This window comes from Rana temporaria, chromosome 1, assembly GCF_905171775.1.
Source record: "Rana temporaria chromosome 1, aRanTem1.1, whole genome shotgun sequence".
Lineage (NCBI taxonomy): Eukaryota > Metazoa > Chordata > Amphibia > Anura > Ranidae > Rana > Rana temporaria.
The window spans coordinates 167816900-167831123 of record NC_053489.1 but is presented as its reverse complement, the minus strand read 5'-3'; the positions used below and the strand labels follow the sequence as shown (position 1 = coordinate 167831123).

General features: G+C 41.8%; 1 protein-coding gene across 2 annotated transcripts in view; it reads right to left on the bottom strand.

Annotated features, from left to right (window-relative positions):
- The window catches only part of KSR2 (kinase suppressor of ras 2), a 607737-nt gene that overhangs the window by 450906 nt on the left and 142607 nt on the right, over nt 1-14224 (bottom strand). For both annotated transcript variants that reach the window (XM_040345855.1, XM_040345864.1), the window contains exon 3: nt 8277-8427. In XM_040345855.1, coding sequence (XP_040201789.1) covers nt 8277-8427 — 151 coding nt within the window. The remainder of the gene's footprint in view (nt 1-8276; nt 8428-14224) is intronic.

The window sequence follows — 14224 nt, the reverse complement described above, 5'->3', positions numbered from 1 at the left end:
ATAATTTACTCCCCCACCCCTGGCATCTGCCTACTCTCGAATGAATTAAAGCTATAAATGAAAAACTTTCAAGGCAAACTGCAGTTTGTTGTAATGAAAAAAGTTTTTTCCAGCAATCCATAAACTTTAAGGCGACTCCAAGAGGTTCCTTTACCATAGAAACAACGCTTTTGGTATTTATCCAAACCCACACGTATAACACCATACAGCCTATTAATGTAAACCTTCAAATCAGCATAACCAATAAAAACAAACAAATACATTTCAAAATATAGCTCTTTTAACAAGAATGGTACAGTGTAACCTCAGGAGTATGCTCGTAATCCAACGTACTCGCATATCGAAGTGAGTTTCCCCATTGAAGTCAATGGAAAACCAAAATAATTAGTTCGGCATTGACTTCAATGGCATGCAATACCACATGCGGCCAGAGGTAGGGGGTGCTGGAGAGCCTTGAAAAGGACCGGAAAGGCCCGTGGATACCTCGGCAAACCTCGGAAAGACTCAGGGCCAGATTCACATACATTTCCGCTACGCAGCGGCGGCGTAACGTAATCCATTTACGTTACACCGCCGCAAGTTTGCAGCGTAAGTGCCTGATTCACAAAGCACTTACCTGTAAACTTGCGGCGGTGTAACATAAATGCGCTCTGCGCAAGCCCGCCAAATTCAAATGGGGCGGGCACCATTTAAATTAGGCGCGTTCCAGCGCCGAGCGTACTGCGCATCCCCCCGTCGGGTAAATTACCCGACGTGCATTGCGCTAAATGACGTCGCAAGGACGTCATTGGTTTCGGCGTTAACGTAAATGGCGTCCAGCGCCATTCACGGACAACTTACGCAAACGACGTGATGTTTTAAATTTTGACGCGGGAACGAGGCCATACTTAACATAGCTTAGAACACCTAGGGCTCAGCCCTAATTTTACGACGCGTATCTCGACGGAAACAACGTAAAGTTAAAGCGACGGGTAACGCGGACGTTCGGGGATCGCCGTAACTAGTAATTTGCATATTCTACGCTGACCGCAATGGCCTCGCCACCTAGCAGGCGGCATAGAATTGCATCCTAAGATCCGACAGTGTAAGTCAATTACACCTGTCGGATCTTAGGGCTAGCTATGCGTAACTGATTCTATGAATCAGCCGCATAGTTAGGACGTGCGGATCACAGAGATACGACGGCGTATCAGGAGATACGCCGTCGTATCTCTTTTGTGAATCTGGCCCTCAGTTCTTTAGGTTTGCGGATTTTCCGTGTATTTCAGAACGGCGCTGATCGGCTGCAATAGGCGCCGTTCGGCTGTGATATGCGCCATCCGGCTCCGTTTGGCTCCAGCGCCCCCCACCTCAGGCCAAATGTGGTACTGCCCGCTGCTTTGGCCTGAATCCTGCTCGCAAACCGAGTTAGGATTTTTTTTAAATACAGTGCTCGTATTGCGAAATGCTCGTAAACTGCGTTACTCACAATCCGAGGTTCCACTGTATACAGTAGTGGTTACCCTTAAGTGGCTGATGCTCAACTAGTGGTCAGCTTGGGAATTAGCAATGTGAGCATTGATGGGGACTCTGGAGGCATCCAATGCATGTAAAATTATTAGGGCTGTGGAAATTAACTATTAATTCCTCTATTAATCGTTAATTTTTTTAATCGATCAAAATTCTATTGATCGGTGCTCACCTCTCCGTCGGCATCCGGGTCTTCAGGGAGTTCCATTGGAGATTCGGTGATGTCACAGAAACCGGCGGGGCTTGCCGTGTCCATCTGAAGAGCTCCTTTGCTGTGCCTTCATCTCTGCATGCCACACGCAAGGGTTGTTACACTTCCCTCTATCAACCTGGGATTCTACAGTCATCCACTGGGAGTTGTGATAGTTCCCTTCACGGGACATCTACATGCCGACGGACTGATGTTAACCCCTCCTCATCTGGATTCAGCAGTGGTATCGTTGTACACATTTTTATACCAGTATCATACTTAGCTACATGTTTTTATGACTGTTTTTGCTACCATTTGGTATTACTGGCACCATTTTTACAGTTTATGTAGCTACATCTATTTTATCTCAAGTGCAATATTTATTTTGTTACCTTCTTAAAGACTATAAAAGTTTTAATGCTATTCCCATCGAGCGCTGCCTTTGTGTGTTTTTGTATCCTGCTATACATTTTTCCAGTGGTTGGTAGCTGCACTGGGAATCGGCCTGCAATGAGATCAGCTAAAAGTAGTTGGATCTGTATGTGCGTTATAATTAATCGGAATTAGTCCATTAATTGATTAAAAAAAATAAACCATTAATTGAACACGAAAATTTTAATCAGTAACAGCCCTAAAAATTATTATTTTACAGGATTTATATAGCACCAACAGTTTGCTCAGCACTTTACACTGTGAGGGAAGTCAGTACCGTTACAATACAATTTCTTCAGTGTTGTCACATGAAAAGATATAATAAAATATTTATAAAAATGTTAAGGGCGTATTCACTTTTGTGAGATACTGTAACTCATTTACTAAGCTAAGGGAAAATGCACTAGGAAATGGAAAAGTCCCCTGAAAAGTGAACAGCCTATCGGCCTTTAGGAAATCAACCCCTATATATGTGGAGAATGGCCCCTGTTTAATAAAATATCATAAATAGGAATTAGTTACACATATAAACCAATTAGATTAGGGCTGACCATCCATTATACAATTTTCCTGTAACGTGTTCCTTTAAATATACCCGAGCCATATAATTTGAGGTCAAACCTAAACACTTTCAATTTGTATACAATCAGGCAGGCCCTCCTTGCACTACATAGTTGAGGGTAAATCTAAAGGATATTAAATAAGAAACATGCAGCTTAAAGCAGTTTTTCTTTATTTTGGTAATTTGATTGGCTGCTAAGGGCACTGCAAACATTTCTTATTTCACACACTTTTTTTGCCCACTAATATTGCACATTTTGTGTTTTTGTATAAATTCATGGTGCAATCGTTTTACTTTAATGAAGTCAAATCCTTGAGATATGCATTACAATAGGTTTCCCAAGTGTTGATATCTGTTTCACTTTTCTCTGCCATATTAATTAACCTGTGAACAGTGTAAAGCATACTGCAGAGAAATATTACTGTTCATCAAGGAATAAGAAAAAAATTATAGTGTTTTACTTCCTTTCTTTTTGGGTTTTTTTTGGGGGGGATTTTTTTTATTTTTTATTTTTTTATTAATATTTGTGACTTGAAATATACAACTGATACCAAATGCACGCAGTTCTTACATAGTCATAGCACCTTACATAACCTCCATAACACAAAAAGCACATCCAGTTGATATAAGTATATATTTGTTTTTATTCCTATGCATAAGAAGTGTTTATAGCATGGAACATTGATGTTTGTGTTCTATAGGCTAACAAAAAAAGGACCGTTTACAATAAATAAAAAAAAACACTCTTTACTTGGTATGGAAGATTCATACAGCCAATATGATGCATTGGTGGATTACTGATACCCTCAGCAGGAAGAATGTATGTATTACAACTAGGGTTGGAATACACCTCTACAAAGAACACTTAAAACAGAGATTGTAACATTCACTGCAGGAGAATCAATTGCTGTATTTTAAAACACATTTACCAGGAAGATTCACCTTCAGTGAGTGGTGAACATCACATTCACTGTTTTATAAATGTGCTTCTATGAATCTTTTTGAAGAAAGCAGAATCATGTTTCTGTTCTCAGATCTGTCCAATGAGGGTCCTTTGATAAGAGGGTAAGACAATATGCAAAACCATAATAGACTTATTTCTCTAAGCTATAATGATAATTATTTGTCATTATAACCACTAAGGTCATGAATGAAGCCTGAAAGCTGCATAGAGCAATTAAACAGCGTGGGCAAAGAAATCTCTCCTGCTGGCTATTGTATTCTGACAGCGGCACCTGATTAGTTGCAGTCACTATTCAGCCATCAATTTTTCACCTGACTAACTCGCCAAAAGTTCAGTAAAAAATCGACTTTTGTCGAGCCGGGTGGTACTGACAGGACAATCTACGGCTGGAGTGTCAGCCAATTCGTCAAGAATCTGCCATGTCTGGCAAGCTTAAAGCATAATGCCAGGTATATCAATTTTTACATAATTACATTGGACCAATGTGAATATGTATGTTCCATACCTGTGGGATCCTCATGGAAGCTGGAAATCACTGTAGTAGACACCACTAATACAGTGATTGCAGGTAGCTACCAGGTCCTGTGCCAAGCAGCTGCCCTGCTGCATATAGTACACAGGAGGTCGACCATCTGCTCAGCACAGGCACCATTCAGAGGACACTTTTAATTTTCTCAATGAACTGTCCTTTGATTGGATGAGAGCAGAGTTCAACATGATGTCCCAGCCCCACCTCTCTATATCTTTTAATGAGAGAATGCTTTTCATTCATTGAAAAAATGCAAATAGCGTTCTGATTGTGCTCATGCCAAGGGGCTAACCCTCATGTTCACAATGCAATGTGGCAGCCACTCAACATAGGACCCAGAAGCTGTGGAGTTCACTGTAGTAGCAGTGCCTACTCTAGCGACTTCCAACTTCTATGGGGAACCCATAGGTATCGCACATGCAGGACCAATGAGCCAAGGCTCGCTTGGCTCTCTCACTCCTCATTGGCTTTGATACAGCAGCGGGAGCCATTGGCACAGCCAGTGAGAAAAGAAGGAGGGACATGGCATGCTGTTCTCTATGGGTCTTATATGAACACACTGGGCTGGCTCGGGACGAGCATGCACGAGTGATCCCATAGCAAGCAGCAAAAGTGCCAGCGGGGGACCCAAGAAGGGGAAGATCAAGGCTGCTCTGAGAAAAGCCAATGCACAGAGCAGGTAAGTATGATATGTTTGTTATTTTAAAGATAAAAAAAAAAATGTTTAGTATCACATTAAAGAGGAGTTCCGCCTCTCAGTCAGCAGCTACAAATACTGTAGCTGCTGACTTTTATTATATGGACACTTACCTGTCCAGGGAGCTGTGATGTCGGCACCCCAGACGATTTTCGGATTGATTCTCAGGGTCCTGCTCTAAGTTCCTATGCTCACCAGTCTAGAAAGGTGATTAGGGTATCCACAGAGGTGCGAAGAATGAAATAAAATGCTTCTAAAGATTGCTTCCATAGGAGAATTTCAGACTAGATAATACTGGATTTAGTTCAGTGCTTGCTAGATAAACAGAAGCTGTACATCCATAGGACGGTGTAGGCTGGAATGCAATTCCATCTATTGCATGATAACTATTACAATGAAAAACATCTTTTACTTATCTTGGGCCTTACAGAAATGTTTTCTAGGATTTGTATTTCATACATACTAAGTCTGGTACAATAATCCTGCCCCTAACACACTGCAATAGTTTAAAAGGAATTTCCTATTTTGAACAACTTCATTATTTCTCATACCGCTCTCCAGAGACTTCTGGGCATTAAAGCAATCAGATTAGATGGTAACTAGACATGCACAGATAATACAAATAAATGTTTTCATTTTAACAATATGCGTCCATAGACTTCTCGCTTGTGCTCATAACAAATACCTCTAGAGTTTGTCTTATATTGAGGGAATAATGGCGTATCAGCCAAAATAATTCATCATAGCCAATGGGTTTGTATTTGTGATTTAAAGAACAGCAGCTAAGAACTTTAGACTTCCCAGCTGCAGTCGAACTATAAATCCCTGAATGTCTGTCAACCTAAAAGTATATGGGATTAGCAAGCCACTCGGAGGAGTTTATACGAGATCTACTGGTCACTAATCTAATGTACCTGCAGGATCATAGACCTTGCTGCCTTTGGTACAACTATCACAATTTTTAAATGTTGAAGCTAGGTGTTGCGCTTTTGAACCTTGCTGCCCATGGCACTGGCTCAAGAGTGCCTTATGGGAAACACAGACCTGTGTAAAAGGGTACTTTTATGTGAACAGCGACATGCATTTCTACTTGCTTGGTACGTCTGAGAGGTTATCTAAGTAATGATCCCTGCCAGAAGATTTAGAAAATGTAGAAGTTGAGCAGCCAAGGAAAAAAGCAGTAATGTAAAGAAGGAAAAAGTTACCAATACACATGGCTAGTGAATTTTACTAAAAGAGTAGAGGCTGGTGACTTAAAGGGGTTGTAAAGGAAAACAATTTTTTTCATAATAAGCATCCTTTACCTGCAGACATTCCTCTTTTCACTTCCTCATTGTTCGTTTTTGCTCAGAAGTTGCCCTATTTCTTCTCTGTTCTGTTCACTTCCTGCTTGTCTGATTTTACTGACCACTGTGATGGGAGACTTTACTGACTTTACTGTCAGTGACGTGCTCGCCCCCTCCTGGGAACTACATCTGTCTGGCAGGACGCTCTCTACGTGTTAGAGGCTTCAAGGAGGTGTAAATTACTGGGCGTGGCGCAATTCATACTGGGAAATGTAGTTCTTACATGAACGAGCGCCGCAAACCAGGAAGTGAATGAGAGAACAGAAACTAGAATGCCGGAGGTAATATAGATGAAGGAATTTAATAGGTATTTACTCGTTTTTTAACAGAATCATTACACTATTCTGTCTGTCTACCTTGCAGACATTAATTTTAGGCAAAAAAATAATTTCCTTTACAACTCCTTTAAGAAAGTGAATGCTCTGTGACAAATTGGGGAATTTGTAGGTCATTGGTAGCACCAAACAATGTCAACGTCCGAAGTATGTTTCAGGGCCTTTTCTGCTCACTTTTATGTAAACCAAATCAAAAAGTTCACACTTGAATAGTTTCCCATGTGGGGGGTTCTCACCATCAATGCAACAAAACATAGAATTGAGCCTCATGGTTATCTTTTTACAGCTTTATTGCTCAGGCCTCATGATTGGTCCGCCAGACCGTCAAACACACGGACTGTGCTCGTGCACAAAACACTGTACCTTTGTCAGCGTGACTGTTTCTCCTGCAGCTACATCCTTGCAGGCTCTGGCCTTTGTCTGTCCTGACCTGGACAGTACGGTGCAATGTGCACCTCACAGTTCCCTTCACACACTCACCCACTCATGAGGGTGAGGCCACTGAACCTCTAATGCCGCGTACAGACGGTCGTTTTTTGTTTTAAAAAAAAAATGACGTTTTTGAAAACGTCATTTAAAATGAGCGTGTGTGGGGAAAACATTGTTTTATGTCTTCTGAAAAACGTCAAAAAAAAATTCGAACATGCTCGAATTTTTTGTGTCGTTTTTCAAAACGTCGTTTTTTGTGTCAATGAAAATGATAGTGTGTGGGCAAAACGACGTTTCAAAACAACGTTTTTAAACCCGCGCATGCTCAGAAGAAAGTTATGAAGCTAGCTTCAATGGAAAAGAGTGCCGTCGTACGTGCTGAACGTAACCGCGCTTTGCTAGAGCATTTTCAAAAACGATGGTGTGTAGGCAACGTCATTTTTGAAAATGAAGTTTCAAAAACGTCGTTTTATTTCATGATTCAAAACGTCATTTTTTTTTTTATCACAAAAAACGACCGTCTGTACGCGGCATAACTCTGTCTCTAACATAAGCCCAGCACACAGCTAGTGTGCTTGCTTCCCAGAAAACCTGAACCAGACTGCCATTTTAAACAGTGCCACAGCTCACTTAGCATAGTAAAGTCACCATTTTTTGCTTTGAATCTTCAACAGTAGCAACTAGTAGCTGCTGTACCTTCCGTGAGTATGGCCTCTTTGTGCACCCATAATAAGCTACCTCACTTTAAGCTAATCCACTTCCTGTAGGACAGCTTTTCTCAACCCAGGTTCTGTGAAACCAAAAGGTTCTCCAGGGGTTGCTAGGGGTTCCTTGAGCAATGAAAAATGTCTGCCTGTAAGGGGGGGGGATCTCTCAATGACTACAAGTGTATGAAGCATTCTTCCCAGTGACCATCATGCCAATGTACAGTGAGCAGTAGATAAAGCAATTATTAGCAGGGGTTCCCTGAGACCAGAAAGCTATTTTAAGGGTTACTCTGTGTTATAAAAAGGTGTGAGAAAGGCTGTTATTCTGAGCTAGCAGTCATTTCAATTGCCTTGTATAACTACAGAAAGTGTGCACATGTCTAAACATTTTCCATGTTCCCAACAGTCAAGAGCCCCTGTCACTCTGGTTCAGGGCTCGTATGTTTAAATACAAGAAATCACAGGCATGCAATGTGGTACATTTTCTGCTATACCTTGATCAGAGTTTTTGGTTTGTAGTAATTAGTTGCCGACAGAATAAACAGGACATACAATGTCTAGTTTAGAGTTTTATACCTGATTTGTAAACACTGCGTAGACAAGAAAGGGAGGCATTTAACCGATCACACTCTTCGGTGCTAGCACCAAACTTTCCCAGTGTTTCGCAAACCTGCTCATCAGTCATATCTAACAGGTCTTCCAGAGAGATCTGCCCAGGGTCAATTACCTGAAACGAAAAAAAAAATGTTGATATTAATTCCACTGTATGGTAAGGGCATGTCCTAGTCATTATATAGATAGGCAACTCCTATCCTAATATTCATCAGTGTTTCCAAATGAAAAATAATGTGTCGATCCAAAGATGATGCTATTAGGCATTCTTTTTTTTTCACAAGAAACTATTAGGCATTCTTAATGGTGTACAGTTGAGTCGATATGTTTAGTTGTTTTCTATGCCATTTTTTATGCTCAAAGGGAGATTCTTCTTCACTGGAAATCTCATAACTCTCCCACCCTGTCCTCTTGACATGCTACTATCAACAACATTTTAGCCTATGTACAAACTGACATACTGTATAATAGTAGAAACTGCTGGAAAGAATTCCACAAAATTTGGAATGCTTTGATTGCCCCATGGGGCCACTGATGATCTTTTACATATATGCACGAGAATGTAATACTTCCTCCTCTCTGGTGGATCTACCTCTGATAAGTTCTACATTCTTATCCTCTCTCTACCCCCCCCCCCCCATGTGTTGTTCCCACTGCCTTATTCCCCATCCTTACTTCCCTCCTTCCTTCCTTTCCTCTCCTTGTCCTATCCCTCCCATCCTCCAGGTTGATATTGTGAGACTTGTACATGGTAAGAAGGAGGTTTGTCCTGTAAACTTTCTTGGAAGTAAATTCTTATTACTTGTATACTTGCTGCAAATTAATGCTATGGGATGACTTGTCTAACTTGTAACTCTTACCACCTCTTTACTCCCACTTTTGAGTTATGCCTACTTTGGAATGTACTATTGAACCTTCTGTCAATGCTAATAATGTACATTGTATGCTGCAATTGTTTTGTTTCTATTGAAAAAATCTAAAGTGGTTCTAAAGTAAAAAGATTTTAATAATCGAATGCATTTTTTTGACTTATGGTAAAAACATCTTCTAGCTGCCCCCACCTCCTCCCTAAACACATACCTGAGTTCTCTATTAACCCAGTACTGTGCCCAGCTGCAGCTTTTCTCTACCCTCTTCCTGCTCTCACAGGCTACACTGAGAGAGTAGGGAGAGCCATTGGCTCCTGCTGCTGTCAGTAACATCCTGTGATGCCTCGTACACACGACACGTTTTTCTCGGCAGGAAAAACAAACAACGTTTTTCCCGACGGGATTCCGCTCAAGCCTGCCTTGCATAAACACGTTCAGGCCAAATACCGCCCGTCCAAAGCGTGGTGACGTACACCACGTACGACGGGGCTATAAAGGGGAAGTGCTATTCAAACAGTGCCACCCTTTGGGCTACTTTTGCTGATCCTCGTGCTAGTAAAAGTTTGGTGAGAGACGATTTGCGCTTTTCAGCCTTGTGCTTTTCAGTCCATTACAGCGTGACGAATGTGCTATCTCCATTACGAATGCTAGCTTTACCAGAACAAGCGCTCCCGTCTCATATTTAATTCTGAGCATGCGTGTTTTTTTCCTCTCGGAAAAGCATACACACGACTGGTTTTGCCGACGGTAAAAAGTCCGCCGGGAATCCCGACGTGAAAAAAGAAAGCTGGCTCTCTTTTTTTTTCCGTCAGTTTTCTCGTCGGGAAAACTGCGACGGAGCATACACACGGACGGTTTTACCGGCCAAAAGCTCTCATGGCAGTTTTCAATGGGAAAACTGGTCGTGTGTACAATGCATTAGGAAGCAGGGGGCATGGTAAAGCAGCGTCATGTCACAACTGAGTATAAAAGAGAAGAGAGGTGCCCCTAAGTGTAGCAATATAGTTACATTTAACCACTTCCATACAGGGCATTTTCACCCCCTTCCTGCCCACACCAATTTTTAGTTTTCAGCGCTGTTGCACTTTGAATGACAATTGCGCGGTCATGCAACACTGTATCCAAATGTTTGGTGGTATTTGATCATCTCTGCGGTTTTTATTTTTTGCACTATAAACAAAAGAATAGAAACAATTTAAAAAAAAATAAAAAAATTTACTTTTTGATTTAATAAATATTACAATTAAAAAAAAAATCCTCAGTTTAGACCGATACGTATTCTTCTACATATTTTTGGTAACAAAAAAAAAATCGCAAAAGAGCGTATATTGATTGATTTGCGCAAAAGTTATAGTGTCTACAAAAAAGGGGATAGATTTATATAATTTTCATTTATTATTTTTTTTTACTAGTAATGGCGGCGATCTGCGATTTTTATTGTGACCGTGACATTGCGGCGGACATATCGGACACTTTCGGCACGTTTTTGGGACCATTCACATTTATACAGCGATTAGTGCTATAAAACTGCACTGATTACTGTGTAAATCTGACTGTCAGGGAAGAGGTTAACACTAGGGGGTTCTGAAGGTGTTAATATGTTCCCTGGGAGTGATTCTTACTGTAGGGGGAGGGGGACTCACAAGGGGAGGAGACCGTTGTGTGTTCCTCTGTACTGGGAACACACATTGGTCTCCTCACCTCTGGCAGGAGGAGGATCTGTGTGTTTACACACACAGATCCACACTCCTGCCGTGATCACGGCCGCCGGGCACGCACACCGGGTCAAGAGCGGTGCCGCGGCGCTCGCGAGCCCTAGATTGCCGGGAAGAAAAAACGTCATATGATGTCCACCCGGAGGGATGGAGGGTTCCTGCCTGGGTCATATTATTATGGCCCGGTAAGGAAGGGGTTAATGAAGGTACAACATTTAGCAACGTATTGCTACACTTAGAGGCGCCTCTCTTCTCTTTTATACCCTGTAAAAAAAATGCTTTGATATACAAGTGCTTTGGATTACAAGCATGTTTCTGGAACGAATTATGCTCGCAAACCAAGGTTTTACTGTATAAAATTAAACATGTGCACAAATAAATATAAATATATTTTATACAGAAATTAACATAAAATAAATATAAGATAAATGCATTTAAGCATAATTCAAAGACTACTGGCTGAAATAAAAATGCCTTTATAACAGAAGAAAACGCTGCTTACACTGAGGCTGCAATCCTACACAAGCCTTAGGCAACAAAGCAATGAGAGGTATCCCTAAGGACATATCCCACGACAGTTCGCTGGTGAATAATTAACTACTGCATAATTAACCACTCTAGAGGGACATATCAACAACATATCCCTACATTAAATACCAGATACTTGGCGATGAACCTTTTTCATTAACGTTGTACATGAATGATCCTCAGAGGATAAATAATGCTGGAGTCTGAGCACTGTGCTAGTTACACTTACAGTAAATTACACATATTGCTGTGGGTGATTCTGAGTCTCTTACTCTGTTTGGCATTTGTAATAAGCCTCAGCTAAGCCTGAACCTGGTGGAGCTGAAGTAGGAAACAGGCCAAGAATCAAACTTTGCCTAGCAGGTGCTCAACTTCTCTCAGCATATTTTAAAAGCTGAACTGTGGGCACATGGCTAAATATGCAGCTGTAATAATCCATACATGGAAGCTCTTCTATCTGCCAAAAGATTTGTATATTTATCCAGTCATTCAAGATTTACACAGCCAAGTTATATCCTCACTTTTCTCAACTGCAAGATTAAAGAGGTTGTAAATAAAAAAAAATGAATTGCTGAAATGACTGTTTACAGGGTATAGAGACACAGGGGCAGATCCACGTAGAATTGCATGGGCGCAGCGTATGGGAGATACGCTACGCCGCTGTAACTTACTTTTTAATGCTTCGAATCCAGAAGGAATTTGCGCCGTAAGTTACGGCGGCGTAGTGTATCTCTCGTGGCGTAACGGCGCCTAATTCAAATCGGCGAGTAGGGGGGCGTGTTTCATTTAAATGAAGCGTGTCCCCGCGCCGAACGAACTGCGCATGCGCCGTCCCTAAATTTCCCGCCGTGCATTGCGCTAAATGACGTCGCAAGGACATCATTGGTTTTGACCTGGACGTAAATTACATCCATCCCGATTCACGAACGACTTACGCAAAAAAAAATTTTTAAAATTAGACGCGGGAACGACGGCCATACTTAACATTGAGTATGCCACGAAATAGCAGCTTTAAAGCCGACTAGAGACGACGTAAAGGAATTCGCCAGCCGCTCGTACATTCGTGGATCGTCGGAAATAGCTAATTTGCATACTCGACGCGGAAAACGAAGGGAACGCCACCCAGCGGACGCCGAAGAATTGCATCTTGGATCCGAAGGCGTACGAAGCCGTACGCCTGTCGGATCTAACCCAGATGCCGTCGTATCTTGTTTTGAGGATTCAAAATAAAGATACGACACGGGAAATTTGAAAGTACGCCGACATATCAGTACATACGCCGGCGTACTCTCTCTGTGGATCTGCCCCACAATAGTTAACTGATTCCTTTTAAAAACGATTAAAAATAGATAAAAAAAAATCATATAATGTACCTGTAGTTTCTAGTTTCGTTTTTGCATGTTGTTTCCTGCCTCTCTGCCTTACAGAGCCATACAGGGCAGTCATGGTTTGGAAAACGAAACTAGAAACTAGACACACAGTAATCACACCTCCTTGAAGTTAGTGACCACAGAGAGAAAGCTCCCAGCACTGTGGTCACCAGGAAACAGACAACCAGGAAGTGTGGAGATCAGAGAAAAATTACAGCAACTTGAGAGCAAAAACAAACATTGAGGACATGAAAACAGCACTGCATTAAGGTAAAGGAAGCAATTTAGATAAAAAAAAATCCTTTACAAACCCTTTAATTACAAGAGGTTACATGACTCAAATGCCTAAAGTGGCCACCTTTTCTGGGAAAAAAAAATTCCACACTTTTTTTGATTAATATCATTAGCACCGGGTAAAATTTTTACCAACCAGACTAGAGAAATAGACAAAGTGGCAACCCAAACCACAACTGCTGTTTTTTGCATCCTGGCACCCCATTTTGGAATTAGTTTAGGCCTTATTCCCACAAGACGGATCCATTAGCGGCATCCGCCAGCTCAGCGGGAGAGCTATCTATTGATCTCCGCTGAGCCGGAGGATGACAGGCCCCTCTCTGCTCACTGAGCGGGGAGGGGCTTGTCGAGCGCCGCTGTTTTTCTATGGAGAGATCGGATGATCTCACCCAATCCGATTCGCCAGGACAGATGGCGACGTATCGCCATACGTCTGATTTTAGCAGATCGGATGTCAGCGGAAAAGGTCACCTATAACATCCAACGCTCCATTGACTTGTATGAAGCGCCCGTTCAGGTCCGCCAAAAAAACTTGTGAAAGGGGCCTTAGTGTCGTTTCGGAGTTTGTTTATTTTTGTTTCATTTTTGTAAAAAAAATATTTGTTTATAAATTTTCTAACGAATTCCAAATTTTCAGAACGATTAGAATTCGGATCGGTGGAAAAATAAATAACTCAAGCTTTCAATTGCCGACCCATCTATTTAAAAAAAATCCCCTCAACCTGGGGGGTGGGTCCTTTGCCGCAGGGGAGGCTCTGCCCCACTGCTCCAAAGCACCTTGTCCTCATTTTGATGGGAACAAGGGCCTCTTTCTGACAACAAAAATGGAAAGGAAAACTGGACACGACTAAGCACTGACTGCCAGTGTGAAACGCGTCGGCCATACTGTATCTTGTTGGTTTGCAGTGACTGTATGTACAGTTGAAAAATAAAGACATCTCTTTTTAAGTGATTTTGGAGTGCGGCTGTCCAGTTTTCCTTTCCATTTTTGCTATCATTAGCATAGCCAGCACCCTGGTGGTTTAACAACCCTTGATTGCTCACGGGGCTCACCTGGAGCGGTGAGAATCTTGTCTGTTCTTTCTGACAACCCTGGGCGGTGGTTATGGACGTCTGCGGGCATGGGGCTTATTGGA